At 39.7% G+C, this 18,080-nt stretch overlaps 2 protein-coding genes across 8 annotated transcripts in view; one reads left to right on the forward strand and one right to left on the reverse strand.

Annotated features, from left to right (window-relative positions):
- The window catches only part of FBXO36 (F-box protein 36), a 22,160-nt gene extending 5,997 nt beyond the window's left edge, over positions 1-16,163 (reverse strand). Inside the window, exons 1-3 of the mRNA XM_072407695.1 lie at positions 15,937-16,163; positions 7,356-7,464; positions 1,994-2,166 (exon numbers count right to left, since the gene is read on the reverse strand). Coding sequence (XP_072263796.1) covers positions 1,994-2,166; positions 7,356-7,464; positions 15,937-16,032 — 378 coding nt within the window. The 5' untranslated portion in view covers positions 16,033-16,163. The remainder of the gene's footprint in view (positions 1-1,993; positions 2,167-7,355; positions 7,465-15,936) is intronic.
- Positions 16,164-16,206: 43 nt separating this feature from the next.
- Positions 16,207-18,080, forward strand: part of TRIP12 (thyroid hormone receptor interactor 12) — a 64,214-nt gene continuing 62,340 nt past the window's right edge. For 4 of the 7 annotated variants that reach the window (XM_072407679.1, XM_072407681.1, XM_072407680.1 and 1 more), the window contains exon 1: positions 16,207-16,667. The gene's annotated coding sequence lies outside the window, so the exon portion shown is untranslated. The remainder of the gene's footprint in view (positions 16,668-18,080) is intronic. The other 3 variants (XM_072407683.1, XM_072407684.1, XM_072407685.1) reach the window with 1 other exon arrangement.

Below are 18,080 nucleotides of genomic sequence, written 5' to 3' on the forward strand. Positions count from 1 at the left end.
GAGAGTTCACCTAGTCCCAGCACCCACAAAGAAAGCTAGGATTGCTGGGTATTCCTGGCAAAAAAAATACTAAGCTGCACAGCTCAGCGAAGTTTTACTGGGTAGTAATGAATATTTTAAGTGAAATTTTAGTTTCACTTTAACTTTAAACACATCTTTGGAAAAATATGACTAATATTTATTATGTTGAGTGCAGTAATTTACAGTCCAATATTCTTGTAATTATTTTTCTTCTTGCACATATTCACGACCTACAGAAGTGTAAATCATCGAAGAATCTGTAAGCTATGAAGATTATGCAGTGCTAGAATTCCAAGGAAGTGTGTACAGTAATCAACTTGTTGGAAATTGGTGTCAAAGAATAAATAGTAAATCATACAGAATGAAACAGAAGAAGTATATAGTCTGACAAATGATTATAAAAGTTAGGGAGCTCTTGACATTTATTTCTTGTACCCACAGAGCATACCTTGACTAAAAAGCTCAACATATAATAAGTCATTGAAACTTTTTTTCTCATGTGTTACACCACCTCCAACATTACATGCAGTGTTTGGCCTGCACCAGAATTGGACAGTATTTAACCTCCCTAGCGGTAACCCCGAGAGTCACTCGGGGTAGAAAAAAGTTGCTACAAGTGGTAACGCCGAGCCACTCTCGGGGTTGGAACACCTAGGGGGGGTTAGTAAATAGAGCGCTTACCTGATCCGCCAGGGTCCCGCGCCGTCCAGCGCCGCGATCTTCGTCTTCTTTCTTCTTCCTGCTTCTGCTCCGATGAGTCACCGGGGGAGTGCCCGGTGACGTTGGTGCGTGTGTACGTCCCGGGCGGGTCGGGAAATTAAAAATCCATTGTATTGCATTCAATACAAAATAACTGTATTGAAGGCAATACATTGGAGTTTTATGTGTAAAAGCAGTACATTGTTTTCAAGAACATTTATTTTACAGTATGTTTAATACTAGGAGTGTAATATGTATTTTTTTTTAATTAAATTTTTTTTAATATAAAGATTCTTTAATTTATTCAATTTATTGTTTTAAATGATTTTGTGTTTTAAACTTTATTATACTCATACTATTTATATCATACTGTAAAATACATTTTCATGAAAAACAATGTACCACTTTTAGACATATAAAACCGAGAGAAATGTACCGCTAGGGAGGTTAAAGCCCAATGAAGAGCCAAGGGTAGAGTATACAGTGATATGTGAATGTGTGGGAAAATGGTTTCTCAGAGTTATCAATAATACCTAATAAAGCAGAAAAGCTTTAAAGCCCAATAAAACTCAAGACAGTAAAAAGACTAAGAGGTCGATAACTAAATACAAACAGTGTATAAAATCAAAGTGATAGACAGAATAACTGTTTTATGGTCAAATGTGCTTGCACACTGCATTTCCTGGTGGGAACAACAAAATATTCCAGACTACATTTCCCAGCATCGCTGCATTACATTGGAAACTTTGGCGATTATTTATTAAAGCTCTCCTAAAGCTCTTCAGATCTTGGTTTAAAGAACCAAGATCTGAACATTTGACAGCTGCTGCTATTCTTTCTCGATGGGGCTGCTGCCAGAAGAAGCTATGTGTAATGTCCCCCCCACAGGCAGCAGTTCCCTAGCATTAGGGAGCAGTAACCGCACCGGAACCTCATGGACACTCTGAACATAGCCTAAAAAGATTGCTTTGAGAATTTGCCTTGTTCCATTTTGACTTTAACTGGGCTTTGTAGCTGGACAGAAGGCTGCCCAAAATACGTTGGATACATGTCTTTATCCAAGGTGAGCCTAAAAGCTCAACTCACATGCTATATCAAACAGTACAATCTTTATATTATCAGGCTTTGTATATACTACACAAGATTTACCAGTCACACACATTATACTAGAATCTGAGGTCCTACAACAATTGTACACAATTTTTTCTCATGCAGCTAGGCAAAGCTTAGGTTTGCTTGGTCAGTTCATGGGGTATAGATATTCAATATATACCTTTTGGAATCTATGAGAAACCTGGGAGAGTTGAGTGATGTCCTCTAGGTCCAGGAAAGTCAGGATGTAGAGTATCAATGGCTCGGAAAGGCGTTCCAAGAAATCATATTGACCACGGCATAGGTTAATGACGTAACTCAAAATCTTCTGGCCAAAGACTATGCCAACCTGAACTGCGGAGGACAAGTCATAGTTACTAAATCAATTTAAATACTCGGTGTACAGGAAAAGAGAAACACTCTCAATCTGGTATATGTAAAATAGACACACATAAGCCTAATCTTTCTTTTGCAATAACAAGCAGTCAGTACCATAGTGTCAGTTATTAAAGTAGATGGGTTGCTAAAAGGCATGGCCTATGTACACATTATAAAAAAACTGCTACACCTATGTATACATTTTCAGGAATAATACAGTAAAAATACCATATAGAGTTCACAATGTATTGTTTTGTAGTTTTGTTATTTGTTTATATGCAAGTCAAGCTCTTTAATATCAAAGAAGGAATTTCTGGCAAATTTCAGACACGTGCAATGCCTGCTTTTATATGGTCTTATTAGTTCTAAATATTGTAGGCTAGAAAATTCCCTTTAAAGTAAAAATGTAGATCTGTAAATTGTTATCCCTTAACAAATCTGCCTTATTAAACTGGGGATTGTCATATTAGATCTCACAGGGCCACCTACAGGTGAAATCCAGTATCACAGTATTACCTGTAAAATGGGGTTTTTAGGTCATGTCTTTTCTTGAACTGTTTATTAATAATATTAAACAGGATATTAGGCAGCGCTGGACATTAAATAGGGGTTGCAAATGACAGATACAGACAGTTAAAGAGGAGGAGAGGAGCCTGCCCCGCACAGCTTACAATCTACAGGAGATTTATTATGTATTGCTAAATGTTTGATGGCCATAGATGTACAAGCCAGTGAAATCTACTAAATATAATTAACAGGTTGAGATACTTGAGCTTCAGAAGACAGCTACATGCTGATAACTGTGTGCCCTTAAGATGTGTACCTCCAGTCCTATAACCACACAGGATAGAACTTTAAACAAACTACATACAAAACACTACAGAAACTGCAAGCTTAATCAAAGACTTGCAACGCACTTCATTTGTCCTAGAGTCCTTCCCTGGTGGTCACACATCAATAGCTGTATCTGGCAGGACAGTTTGACATTTGAGGTCCCCATCTGTGTAGGGGAGCCGTTGATGCCAGCTTATTTTGTTGGCAATAACAGATACTTCCAGGAGCAGCTAAAAATGAGAGACCAATCAAAACTCAAAACTGTCTTATTGTTTGCTTCTGATTATGTGTTGAGGCTTGTTTAAAATTATTATTTTTATTAATAATAATAAAAAACAGTATTTGTATAGCACCAAAATATTACGCAGCACTGTACACTAAATAGGGGTTGCAAATGACTAATACAGACAGTGACACGTGAGGATGAGAGGACCCTGCCCAAAGTGCTTGCAATCCTTCATTTCTGTTTTAGTATATTCTATAATAGAAAACACAATATAAAACAAAGCAGTATATCAGTGTTGTACTCAGTGACTATCAGTCTAATGATTATTTCTAGTTGGAGAATAAATTACCTTCCTGACACTTTTGCAACAGACTTGAGGTTGATTGTGAACCATTGTTTGGCTACACTATATTGGAGGTTTGAGCCACAACTGAAGCCTCATGCAAATCTGGTTACCGGCGGTGTGGTGTGCTGCTCTTTGGCACACAGCAGCAGTTTGCTGGGCGTCTGGGAGCTGACAACCATGTGGTTGCCCACCACGAGCGTTACAAGATATACAAAATTTTTGTGCAGTTGTATTATTAAAAGTTAACCAATGTGTCTATACTTTGCCCAAAGTTACTGCGACATGGCAACAACTGCACCACTACTGGATAGAAAGGAGTTTTGTGGAGGACACCTTAGGGGAGAAGTTAATTATTGCAGTAAGAGCTGCATTTGTTTTACACAGGTGTTGGAGAGTTTTTTTTTAACTTAGGTAATGGAGTTGGGCAATACCTTCCCTCCTTCCTACTTAAATTTTACCACATTTTTAAAATTTGCACTTTTTTGTATTTTTTAGGCTTTTTGATTATTTTATTTCTCATTTTTTATAGTATAAGAGTCGACAATAATTACCCCACATTTATATAACATATACATTAAAAATGTCATGAAAGGGCAACACAATATGAGCTTTTTTATAAGGAAAACTTCAAAGTGGAAATTGCACTTTATATATATTGTAGCCCTAGTTGTGTTAAACTTATAGCTGGTTGAAATGGAAAAAAAATATTTTTTATATAACAACATGACAACTTTTTGGAGAACAATACCAACCATGTTTGGTCTTATGTTCCAAATAAAAAAAAAATATTTCCCTTCTGCAGTTTAAATAAAAGTAACATTACTGATAAATTTAGAATTCCATAGATAAAATGTGAAAATGTCTCTGGGGTTTAAATAGCTACCCTTTTTTTTTGTCTAAGTGTAACAAAATCAGACAAGTCCAGGCAGGTAAAGTGATTAGTTTGGACGAGTCCCAACTTGCTCAAACCATTTAAGTTACTAACATTGATATCATGTTTTGCACTTATATTTTTGATTAAAATATATAAACTATATTCAGTTTGTTCTGTTGTTATTCCAACATACATATTCCAACAACATATTCCAATTAGTTGTTATTCCAACATACATATAGAGTCATCTGAAATGTCAGAAATTGGTCTAAGCAGTAATACAGTATTTTATCCAGGAAAGATTATCATTCCATTCTTTCTACGGAAGAGATGGAATTGGAGTTATATTTAGTGTACGCACACTTTGCAGTAAGCTATATAATGCTTACATTATGCTTGGTTTAAAAACATTATTTATTTCCATAAGTATGGTATAATGTAAACAATGTTAGCTATATGTATTTATATAAAACATACAAGTAGAATTCATATTTGCTTTGTGTTGTTTTCTTAGCAGCCCCGAAAAAAGGACCTCATTAATTCTCCAAGGTTGGAGAAGATACATTTTCATCAGTGAACCTGGATGATTAGGCAAACCTGAAGTGGATTTCCTAAAAGTAATCTGCAATTTGTAAGCAAAGGTTTTTAATCCTGCACCGGATCTATTCCAGGTTTGCTGAATCACCCAGGTTCACGAAAGAAAGTGTATCTTCTCCAGCCTTGGATAGCTTTAGGAACTCAGGTCCAATGACTAAGGTGTAAGGCTCACTCACTGTTCTGTGCAAAAAAAACAAAAACAAAACATATTTTACAAGTTTTTATATATTTTAAGATTTGTGTTTTCTTTACATTCTAGAAGGCTGATACTTCCTTGGAGTGGATTGACAAAAGGTGAGTTCAACTACAACTTACTACCAGAAAATTTGTGTGAAGGCTGAATGGCTTCACCCTCTCTTTCTGTGGTTCAAAATAAAAATAAAATCACACTTTAATTCAACCGATCTATTAATTGCGCTAAAGAAGTCCTCGATGGGGTCCCGCGCCGTCCTGGAATTCTCCTTCATCCCGGCGCTTCCACTACCATCTCTCCATTCTTATTTCTTCTTCTGGGTACGTCACCCGATCTCAGAAGATGCGAGATTAGGTGATGTAGCCTGCTGTAAATGCCGAAATCAGCAGCTCTTTCCCCACAGTGTAGGAAAATGCCACTTCTGCACTTGCCCGCCATCGGTCATGCGCAGAAGGAGCAGCCAAGAGCTTCCTGGCGTAGGTATCCTGAGAAGCTCTGCGCTCCCATTCAGTCTTGAATGCCGCGGCGATCAAGACAGAAAGAGGAGGGGCTTCACCGTTTTTTTTTATTTAAAGGGTGTTGCAGGTAAAACAAACAAAAAAAAAAGAATAATATTTTTACTTTATATAAAAAACTTTTATGCAAAGTAAAAATTTGAATTTAGGTTCGCGTTAACTGGGTAAGACTGAAAGCATTGCTTGGGACAACAAGGTACTTTCCAACTCAACAGGTATTTATTGAATACATATAACAAAATGCTTTAAATACCAGTTAACAGTTCGAAATGAAGGGATCATTGTTAGGTGTTAAATACATTTTAAATTGGTAAGCTGACAGGATGTAGACATTAAACTCATACAACATTAGCCAATAGGTGGAGTATCAGCCAAAAATGTGATGGTTTGTGGTAAAACAATACCGTGCTACAGTTGGGTACACCTCCTCCATGTCACTATGCGGGTGTATTAGTATTAAGCAGATTGAAGTTCAACCAGGAATTCCTCTACATTAGTCTGATTTATTAAATCTGAGATAACAAAGATCTTGGTTTACAGTAAGGGTTAACCTCCCATATTTCAGGTCATATTACACAATGAAACCTTTAATGGGAATTAAATCAGGCAATAATAATGACAATAATGTTGATTCTGAATTGCCTGATAAAGGTGGCATTCTCAAGCACAGTACTCTATTTATACAGCAAGGGTGAGGAACTGTGCTATAATTTGCTCAACAGAGGAAGGGAGGTATTTTGGCAAAGTTCCTTGGAAAACAGTAGCTTTCAATGTTACAGTAAATGGGAGCACAGAATCATGTATGTCAACCAGACAGAGAGCTTTTGATGCGGAGTGTTTGGGTTTACTGTTAGAAAACGCCAAGTGGGGTGGAGCCAGATAGGGGAAGAATGATAGGGAGTTCAGTCTAACGCGAGGAAGTTGGTGCTGCCATTCCCACAAGATCAAATCCAAGCAAAGGAACGTAACACATGAACAATGACATTTTTTAGGACACGTTTCTATTCTAATTTCCCTGTATCCAAATGAAAGCTTTACATGAAGGAGTTTCTCTGCCACTTACTTGTGTTTCTTAGCAACCTTTTGCAAATGCTGCTTTGGAAAAAAGATACAGCATGAGTCTTTAGGACTTATTTAATAATATAGTGCAAAGAACAGTCATTTAGTGTACTCTAAAGCAACAAATTGAAAAAAGGATTTTCCAAGATCTGGGCTGAATGCTACACATGGGGACCTGATGATTAAAAACAACTCACTGATCTGGGCCTTTCTAGATTCTACCTTTATTTGATCTTCTTATCCATTATTCCATGTGCCTTATATTTGCCTTATCAGCACAAATTCATAAAAAAGTTTCAAACTTGGCACTGTCTTGTGTGATGTAGATTTCCCTTGTGGTTGTTGTCATACTTGGACTGACTGTTGCATTATTGTATCTGCACACAAAAGCTTACTTTGTATGGCTAACTTTTCATGTGACTGGTGGCCAATAGATACATCACACCAATGGAGTTTTATCCATGATAAAATAAAGTGTTTTTTCTTCTGCTGTGTTATAGTAAGGAACTGACACTACTTACCTTGCAGAGTTGAATCATCCACAAAGTCTTCATAGGACTCTTTTAGTTCTCCAGGTCTTGCTTCACGAAATTCACTTCGCAGGGAGATTTTCCACCATCTCAATATAATCTGAAAAGGAAAAGTCATAACCAGATAAGACAGTTTACCGTGTAGCTAAACCCCAACAACAAACTTTTATTAAGTTTTGTTTGCTCTGGTAAATATACCACTGAATATGTTTTCCAAAAATACCAGTTGGTTTTGCAGAAACCTTGGGAGCTGATTTAAACCGTTTTCATAATAATCAGTCTTGTCTACCACAATGAGGAGTCACTTGCTAACAAGACCAAGGTACTTATGCATAGAGACTGTTGTAAGCTTTTTATTTCTCAGTTCTTCATGTGACATAATCCCTAGATAGCAGCTGTGGAAATTCTGTATAAAATCAAATGTACCCTTAGAAGTTGTATCTGTAGCCTGTGAACATTAAGGGACCTACTTACAGTGGTGAGCAGATGCTGCATTATTTCATCCACACTGTGCCAGCATTTTACACTTCATTCATGCTGAGAAGCCTGCAGTATCCCATAGGTCTCCCTTTGCCGACAAAACTTTGTATATATATCCATGCTCTACTCCTACTGGCAGCCTAACTCTGAGGGTATGGACTTTAGTTTATTTGTTGGGAAGATCATTCCATCCAACAGGGCCTCTACCACAAAATATATTTTCCCTGGTCCCAGTAAGGTAAAAGACTGATTGAGTCCCAAACATAAAAACTTTAGGAAATACATGTATAGAATTGTCTGACTTAATGTCAATGTGTTGTGGAACCTATGTATTAGATGAAAACATTGCCAACAAACTGACAACTAGTAGATTTCCTCTTGAGATTACTAGAGAGGAAACCACCGTCTGTATGAAACATTTCATCCCAATGTACAAGCTTCATTTGAACTATTTTATTAGAACTATTTTAGCGTTTGGGTCTGCATGTGGAGCGGTTCTGTTTATCTAAGATGGGGGGGGTGTCTAAAAGAAAGTGGTTGGTGCAGCTGACCATCCTAGGATACTGCAAGAAGTATCCTAAAAAATGCCCTGCAATCACATCGCAGGTAAACGCATTGGGGCGGTAGAGGACAGATTGACAGCACTGAACCACAGTGGTACCATTAGAACAGTTCCCTAGAGCACTGTTTATCAAACTTTTTTAACATAGGGGAACACTTGAAAGAACTTTCAGGTCTTTATCGACACCCTGCTATAATATTATAATATATAATAAAAGAAATAAATATGAACTATGCCCTTGCAAAACCTGACAAAAAAGTGGTGCCTCCTCTGTGTCCTCATATGATGCTGTACTGGTTAAGAAAGCACCTTGTGCTTTGTGCCCCCTATTTTGCCAAGACTAGTAGGGTTTAAAAACGACCCCCACACATGAATAACTGTTGCTGGCCCTATGAATATTAAACTTTATTAAGCAAATAAATATAAAATATTTATAATATACAAATAAATATTAAGCAAAATAACAGTCTGTGGCATAGGAATAGCTAAATAAGTTCTAAGGAGCGGACGTTTTTCTGTGCTGCAGTAAGCCCCATGTGTTCTCCTATTTATATGGGAATTGGGGGTGAAGTAAATGTGAGTGATATAATGTTAGATAGTTTAGGTGTGCACTGTAATTACACCTAGCTTTTTTTTTTTGCAAATAATATGCAGTAATGTGCTGTGAACAAAAGGTAGCTCTAAGAACAGATGGACAGCAAAAAGCCCCAGTCAACATAAAATTAGAACCAATCTATACACAAAAGAAAGGATAACTTCCAAATTCCACCTCCCTGAAACAGAAGCTCACATTTTTACTGGGCAGCCTTGAAGCAAAAAATATAACCCTTACATCAAGGAAAAACTAAAACCCACCAATAGGAAAAGAAAAAGAAGCAAAAGGGGTGACTGCCTGATAGCAAGATAGTAACCTAACGAGTGTGCAGCTTATTACACTCTAGAATTTGTCCAGGTTGGCCTATATGACTACTTTCCCCATGATTGTACAAGTTAAACATATTACCATTTTTGCCACACAATGTTGAACATCTGACACTCCTTTGCTATCATATGGGGTGCTTTACTAATGGTCAGGGTGCTATTTTTATTACATCATTAATACACAATGTCACCTTAAGAATCATAGCTTATTTGCCATTTCTATGCAATTGTTGCAAGAACGTTTTCTTCATGTGTGTCTGGCAGTGTAATCTGCATAGAAGTTCCAGAGCTGCAGCCTAAGGCCACAGGAAACAATGTTTAAGTACCGCAGGAAACAATGTTGAAGAACAGGCCTTGTGTTAAAGTCTCAGAGCTTAGAAAGTAAATATTAATATATTCTAGTTCTCTGCCTTTGCAGAAATGGCAGCAAATGTATAATGTTTGTGATGAAGACAGCCTTTGCTTATTTATTTTTTAATTATTTGCTCAATTTGGGACAAAGTTAACTTTATTATCTTGTCCAGGAAATCAGTACAATTCATTTATGGTAGATATTCTAAAAGTCAATTCTTATTTAATTGGCAGGGTACATTGATTGATATAACTTGCTTACCTCTCAGCAATTTGTGTCTACAAGTCTAGGTTGTGCAGCTGTCAGAGCTGACCCCATGGACAAAATCTGAAATAATCCTGTCTACATTGCTGCGATCCTTACCAGTAAGACTCAGTCCAGTCTGTGTAAATCTAGACACACTCCTGGCTGGAAGCCCAAAACCTTATTCTACAAACAGCCCTCACATAAATGTCCAAAACTGATCCCTGATAGTGCACGTGGCATATAGGAAAAAGGTTGGCAAAAGTTTAAAAATGACACTGCTGGGAGCTAGGAACACTACTTGCCTGGCTGTCCATATAACTCTGCTGGTATTACTGATTTCAGTGATTTGGTTGATTTACTAAATTAATATTGGTTTAAATATTGGTTTATATAACAAAGTGAATAATCCCCTATGGGCCTAATTTCCTAGATCTCCACAGGACTGGAGAAGATAGATTAATATTATTAATATTAATAAACAGACATTATATAGCGCCAACATATTATGTAGCACTGTACATTACATAAGGGTTGTAAATGACAGACAGATACAGACAGTGACATAGGAGGAGGAGAGGACCCTGTCCATATATGAGCCAGATCCATATAAGGTTTGCTGGATTTCCCAGGTTCTCTCGTGATGTTCTCCGAGATTGAAGAGGATAGACTATCAAACTCATTTCATGTCAGGAGGTCACAAGTGAGGTCAAGGGTGAGTAGTGAAGGTTTAGAAGACAGAAGAAGGCAGGTAAGCAAGTCTGAAAAGATGGGTTTTATGGGCGCTTTTTAATGTGCAGAAAGTAGGAGCAAGCCAAAATGGATGAGGAAGAGCGTTCCAGAGAGTGGGGGCAACACTAGAAAAGTCTTGGAGCCGTGCGTGTGATGAGGTTGAGTGAGGAAGTCAGTAGTAGGTCATTGGAAGAGTGAAGATGTATGTACAGCACTCGTTCATGCATCGTGCAATAACAGTCAGTGGAAAGGATTGTGAAAGATCCTTTCCAACGACTATTATTGCACGTGTGTATGGGGCTTTAGGCTATGTGCACACATCAGATGATTCTAGTCTGATAATAGCCTCAGGGCTGATATCAGATGAGAATCTGACGTGTGTACAGTGCTGGTCCGATGTTGTTCATGGATCTGTCCTGGCAGATCCACGAACGACGAACAATCATAATAAAGTGAATGGGAGAGACTGCAGCGGGATGCCGATCCTCTGATCTTCCCCTCCCCTCTTCATAGAGCAGAACAGTGCTATATGTACAGAGCTCATTCAGTCTTTTGTTATTGTCGTTTTGCCTTTCCCACAACAATTATTGAATGTGTGTACACAGCCTTATGCTCCACAATATACCAAAAACTTAATCTGCTGCATTCAACTTCAACACTCAATAGTATTTTTATAGCCCCTTGGAATTCATGGTGTTATTTATTACAAAAAAATTCAATATATATGTTACAATGATTTTTATTTTTAAATAATTTAGTAAATTATATTTTGTAATTTTGTGTAGTGGTTTAAAAACCTAATTAAATAAAGATGACTTCCACTGTGACCGATCAGAAGATATCCTCCATTTAGGGTGTAGCAACACCTGAGACCCCTATAGATACTTGGGCTCCTATGAACCGTGCTTCTCTGTCCTTTGTGCCCTGCACTCTTGTTTTCCTTCGACCTCCAGTATCTAATCTGGTCCTATGACCCCTTGTGCTTCTGCAACCTGGTGCTCTAGTGGGCCACATGCTCCTGGAAATGTGAGGCCATGTGCACCTGTCATCCTGCAACTCCTGCACTTCATTACTGGTTTACAATTCCTGCTTGTTTTGGACTAAGCTTCCTTGATGTCTGCCTAACCTTTGGCTTGTCCCTTTCCGAGTCCTCTGCCAACTGCAAAAATAGTAAACCAGAACTGGACAAGGGGGTCCATCAGACCTACTGTATTTTGTTATCGTTTGTTCAGCTTTTTAAGGTTGGTTTACATGCATGCCTGTTACCCAAAGAGAGGGGACTATTGTATTCCTGAAACATCACATGAGTCCACATAGGAATCCATTTTCACTGAAACTGGGGACACTGATAATTATTGCCTACAATAAATAAAAACCAAACTAGAGGTTGTAGCCCTTCCATGTGATATCCAAAACTTAAAGCAGAAATAAATCCTACAATTAAAAAAAAATGCAACCAGGCAGGACTTTTATTGCATAAGGCGATGTCACTTCTGCAATAAAATAAACTTACCTCCCTAATCACAGTTTTTTTTTTTCACACTCACCTGTCCCATCGCAGGCATTGCCATCTTCTTCTGCTCCTCTTCTGAGTACCAGATCTTTGGCCATTTTGATTGGCCAGACTGGGATGACGTTAGGGCTGCATACACATGTGCAATAATTATCGTTGGAAAGGATCTTTCATGGTCCTTTCCAACAACAAACGACTGCACGATGCATGAGTGAGCTCAGTACATACAGCACCGTTCTGCTCTATGGAGAGGGGAGGAGGAGAATGACTGAGTGGTACTCCGCTGCGTTCTCTCCCCCTTCACTTGTATTACAAACGTTTGTCATTCATCATCCATGGATCCGCCAGGACAGTCGTTCAGACGATGGACAATGAGTACTGTACACACACAAGATTCTCATTTCATATTAGCCCCGAGCCCATTATTGGACAAGAACCATTGCACGTGTGTGTATATAGCCTAAATCCTGAAAATGCGCATGGAAGTTAATTTGTTCCCAGCAGCCCCAGGAGAGGCCAAGATACCCAGCATATCCCTTAACCATGCGCAGCTCACTTATGTAAAAAAATTCTGATTGCAGATTATATTTGCAGAACTACAGTTAAAGAAATGCTTTGCCTTGCCAATGCACTCCTATTGGTCAGTATGTATACAGGCTACTGGAATATAGAAAAAACAATCTACAGTAATAAAGTGAAACTAAATGAGACAAACACATCAGGGGGATTTTCACTGATAATAACGATAATACAAATTGTTTTGTTTCCTTCTCCTAGAGCAGGGGTGTCAAACTCAAATACACAGTGGGCCAAAATGAAAAATTTGGACAAGGTCGCGAGCCAACCTTGATTTTTTTTTGAAAAAACATCTACAATTGAGGAAAGTCGCTAATGAATGTCAACAGAGGATGGGGTGCTTGTGGGTCCTGATTTACGTGCCAGAAGAGCATTTGGGATTTGTAGTATTAGCGGTGCATGTACTGTCTACCGGCGGGCCAGCTCTAGTGGACATTTGGTATTTTCTTGCAAGCCAAATATAATTAAAGTGTGGGCCAAATTTGGCCTGTGGGCCTGAGCTTGACACCCCTGCTTAGAGTCTTCTTATACATAAACACACACAATGACAAACCTCCATTTAGGCAGTGTAGTCTACTGCAAGGATAAAAAGCTACAGAGTGGCAGTGTCTGTTGCTAGCCCACCACTTCGTGGCATGATATACGCCCATTGCAGAAGTCCACCCCGACTGGTGTCACAGATTATCCGGGTGAATGACGTCACTGCCCTTCCCCATGACATTGTTTCTCCATGTGATCTGCCAGGGGAAGTAACTAATAGATATAACTAAAGTCAAACCCCATTTTTTAAGATTCGGATATCCATTGCTTAGAACCACTGTCATCTTTTTATTGAGACAGTCACTTTTTATAAACTCCCTGATCACAGAAGTCTCCAGGAATACCTCCAGAACAGGAATAGGGGATAAAGCTCCCAGAGGTTTCCTTGTTTCTCCGACAAACATAGGGCATTTCCACAAATTAGAAAGATATTCTATAATTTCCTGTTGAGTTCACAGGACAAGAAGTGAAGTCGTCTTACCCTAAATCTGGCAGGGCAGTCCGATCCATCCAAGTGGTCTCTTCCATCAGGTCCCACGTCGTCCTAGGATCCGTCCCCGAGGCGGCGCGCCAAGCGATGCCATCTTCGTTTCTTCTTCCAGGTTCTTCTTCCTACGTCACCCAACCCAGGCGCGAGATTGGGTGATGTAGGTTGGAAAAAAAACTTGCCGATCTCACTGCGCATGCAAATTTTTTTTTCCCCCACGAAAAGGCTACTTGCATGCCTGAGATGCTCGCGCATGCACAGAAGAAACACCCAAAAGCCTCCTGGGTTGCCTGTAGGTATCGTACGTAGGTATCCCGGGAGGCTTTGCACTCCCATTTATTCTCGATCGCCTAGGCGAATTAGGCGGCAGTGCTGCACTCTTTTTTAAAAAAAAAAAAACGGAACTTTTTACTTAACATAAAAGGGTTGTCTACCCTATGTATGTAAATGAAATGTCTGAGTTTAGGTACGCTTTAGGTTATATATTATTGTGTTCTGATTGTTAGGGAGTAGCCAACACATTTTTACTCATTATATTTTAAACACAAACTAGAATCATGAGTGTCATTCCAATGTAAATGATCACACATACAAAACAACTATTCAGGACAGAAACCCAGGCAGATAGAATGAATGCAGCTCTGTATTTGTTTTACAAGTAGTGTAGGTACCTGATTCTTACTTGCTATTGGCCTCTTGCAGTCCCTGTACAGCAGAGTTAATACATTGCCTGTGTCATTCTCTCATACGCGTCCTGGTGCCAGTCACAATCAGTGTGCCCAATGGATGCCAATGGACCAATAACACACTCAGACTGTGGTGACCCATCACTGGCAGATCCCAGTCTGACCCTCAACCTAATGCAGAACTTTCATCAAAATAAAATAATAAAAAAAAACATTTACTTTTGCTGGTGAAAAGTCAATCCCTCTGCATATAAAGCCCAGAAGGTCCCACGCCATCCTGGGTTCTGGCACAGATGGAACAGCGGGCTCAGCCATCTGCCTTACTTTTCTTCTGGGTTCTGCTCACATCAACCAATCTCGCACTGTGCAGATGTGACTTTAGGTGACAAGCCTGCCTAAAAATGTAAATAAAAATGTTCCGATCTCACTGCGTATGCCTGGGATTGGCACTTTTTTTACATTGCAAGAAAGTCTGATACACATGCGCAATCTCAGACATGTGCAGAAGGAGCAGAGCACAGCCTGTTATATTTGGCGTATGTGTTCTAGAAGGCTGCGGTGAAGATAGAAGAGGGGGAACCTCCCCGAAAAATTGTTTAAAAACAACAACACATTTGTACATTATATAAAGGCTCAGCCACCCTTTAAATGATGTTAATAATGTGGCGATAGGTCCTCCTTAAGAAAAACTGCACAAATTTTTTGTTTTTATTCCTAAAAGCGTTTATTTACTAAATAAATAATGCCACTTCACTTAGCAAGCGGAATTAGCAACTTGCAAGGGAGAATTCACTTCGTTTACTGAAAGAAGTGCAGATTCACTTTGAAAAGAACATCCAATCACATGTAAGGAAATCTAAAAACAGGATGTTTGCTTGCATGTGACTGGATGACTGAAGTCAGCAGAGCTTTACCTCTTTCACTGAGCTAAGTGGAGTTTCCATTGCTAGGGAATAATATGTGAACAGCCCCAATGAAGGAGGAAGCTCTGTGTGTACACAATATTATTATTATTATTATTATTATTAATAAACAGAATTATATGACGCCAACATATTACGCAGCGCTGTACAATAAATAGGGGTTGCGAATGACAGACAAATACAGACAGTGACACAGGAGGACCCTGGCCTGAAGAGCTTACAATCTAGGATTGATGGTATGGTGGAGAAATGATTGGGAGAATCCAGAACCATGTATTATTAGAGACAAGAATATGAGTCCAGGTTCCTGCTGTGATATCTGTAATCATGAACAATCTGCACACAGAGACTTTATTTCCTGCAACACAACACTGATTATCACTCAGTGGCTCCGCCCACATTCTGTACACTGCCACCCTTAGTCACGCCCCCGATCTGGTCTCTGCCACCCTCTAGCTCCGCCCAGCGATAAAATAGAGTCAGTGTACGTATATCTGCGACAACCTGCCCACAGCTTACTGTGACATAATACGGCCCCGCAAGTGCACTGCACTCACCTCACTGCGGCTGACCATCAGCTGATAGAAGTCTTTGCTCGGTGCCGGAGCTTGTCCGTGACACTCGAACAGGATCTCCGGCAACAACGCCGCCATCTTGAGACGCTGACACGGTTGCTAGGGCAACCAAGGCGAATTACCCCTTCCCTGAGGGATCCGTGCGCGTTGGAGGCGGAGAATAGCCCCGTAGATCCCTCCGCCTCACATACATCCCCGAACAATAAGCACTGGACGCCTAACAGTTCGTCCTGGGAACTCACAGAGCGGCACAGCGTGTAATAACTGTCCAGGCCGACAGGTCACCCTGGCGAAAATAAACCGAGTACGGCCAGCGGAGGGGTTCTGTGGTCACCAGCAACTCTTTCCGAGAATCTTTTGTTAGAGAAACCGACGGCAATAAAAGGCATTACATAAAAAGAACATTTGCCCTCGGCGAACGGACATCAGATTCATTGATTACGTCATCCAGAGAGTACGAGAGGCCCTATGAACCTTTTCACGTAGAGGGCGAAAGTCACGGTAGCGAATCTGCGTTTTTTTTTCCATAAAGTAGTCCGCGGAAGGATACCGGCTAGGCCGAGGTATGGGGGAGATAAAGTAGCGCTTGAGCGGAAGGATCTGGAGCGGTAAAGTAGTGCGCGGAGGGATCTGGGCCGCGCGTCCTCAGCTGATCGGTGAGAAGGAAACCGGAGAGAAGCGGAGACACCGGGGGGAGTGCGGCGGAGACAGAGGTACCCGGGCCTCATAGGGCTAACTAGTGTCAGAGAAATATAAGCAGACGTTTTATGTATATCAGGAAGGCCAGTATGGCATCTTAACACATGTAGGCATTGTACACAGTGCTATACAATAGGACCCGCTGCCATGGCAGAACTTCCAGCCGGCTCACAGCTCCCCCTAGCCTGCCTCCTCATACAGGCCTCCTATGAGGTCATAGCTGGGCCCTGCAATTCTATGATAACAACACAGGCCTCTCCTATCCAGTTAGGGCCTTCCATATCCGTGCAATACAACAATGCTGCATGGAAATCCCCTCTAATAGATTCCTCATCGTATGTGTATGCAATACTAGCAGATTCACTGCAACATTCACTCTCCGCATGTCTAGGTCATTATTATTTCTGATATAGTCTGATCAGGACAAGTAAGATTTGCTTGCATTGATTTCAGGTGACGTTCACTCTTTTTTTATGTTCTGTATAATCTTTCATTTGCGGTCTCACGAGGATCCTTCTGGCTTTAATGAGATGTGAGGCAGATCAAATATTCCCCCAATCTCCTGTACCCCTTGTATGTGAATCTGGGCTCTTTGTCATCTCCAGCTTCCTGGTATTGTTCTGTTTGGAGGATTTGGCCTAGTTCTAGGTTCTCTACCTGAATAAATCCCCAGCACAATCTCCTTGTCATGGGGGCAGCCCTTGATTGGTCTTGTTTTAGCAGTATGGTTGCTTTGTCTGTTTTCCTGGTATTGGAGGTCAGAATGTTGTGATCTATATTTCAAAGATGTTATTGAATATTTTGAGATGTAAAAAACAATAGTCATGTTGCAAACAAAAAAAAAAACCATAGGAATGTTGTGATCTGATAGAGATGAGAGATTGTTTTACTGCGATGTTGTGAAGGCCTGCAGTGCTTCATATAACTGGAGGTGACTGCATATTGCCATACAGCATTAGCCAGGAATGTCACCCAGGTACCTGAATAAAGGAATATTATATTTAAAGCAGCTATTAATAACATTAGAAAACAGAATCCAAGAGGGGGAATTTTGTTTTTTTGCTATAGCTACTTGCTTGCCAAGACTAATTTCATAATAAAACAACCAAGAGGGGCAAAGACTTTAGCATGACAACACTGCTCTGAATTCCCAATCACATGGTGTCAGCCCTGCCTACTTTGTTCCAAATGGATTACAAAACACAGCCCCCTTCCCCCTCTCTTATTTCTGCCCAAGAAATGATCAGCTCTCAAGCTTTCAAAATAAGTAATACTTTTACACTTTATACTAAAATACTTTTTATTATATTATAATTCTATTTACACATATATAGCACACCACTATTTATTATTATTATATTTACACATATATACCACACCACTATTACTTATTATTATATTTACACATATATACCACACCACTATTA

Source organism: Pyxicephalus adspersus, chromosome 4 (assembly GCF_032062135.1).
Source record: "Pyxicephalus adspersus chromosome 4, UCB_Pads_2.0, whole genome shotgun sequence".
Classification (NCBI taxonomy): Eukaryota; Metazoa; Chordata; class Amphibia; order Anura; family Pyxicephalidae; genus Pyxicephalus; species Pyxicephalus adspersus.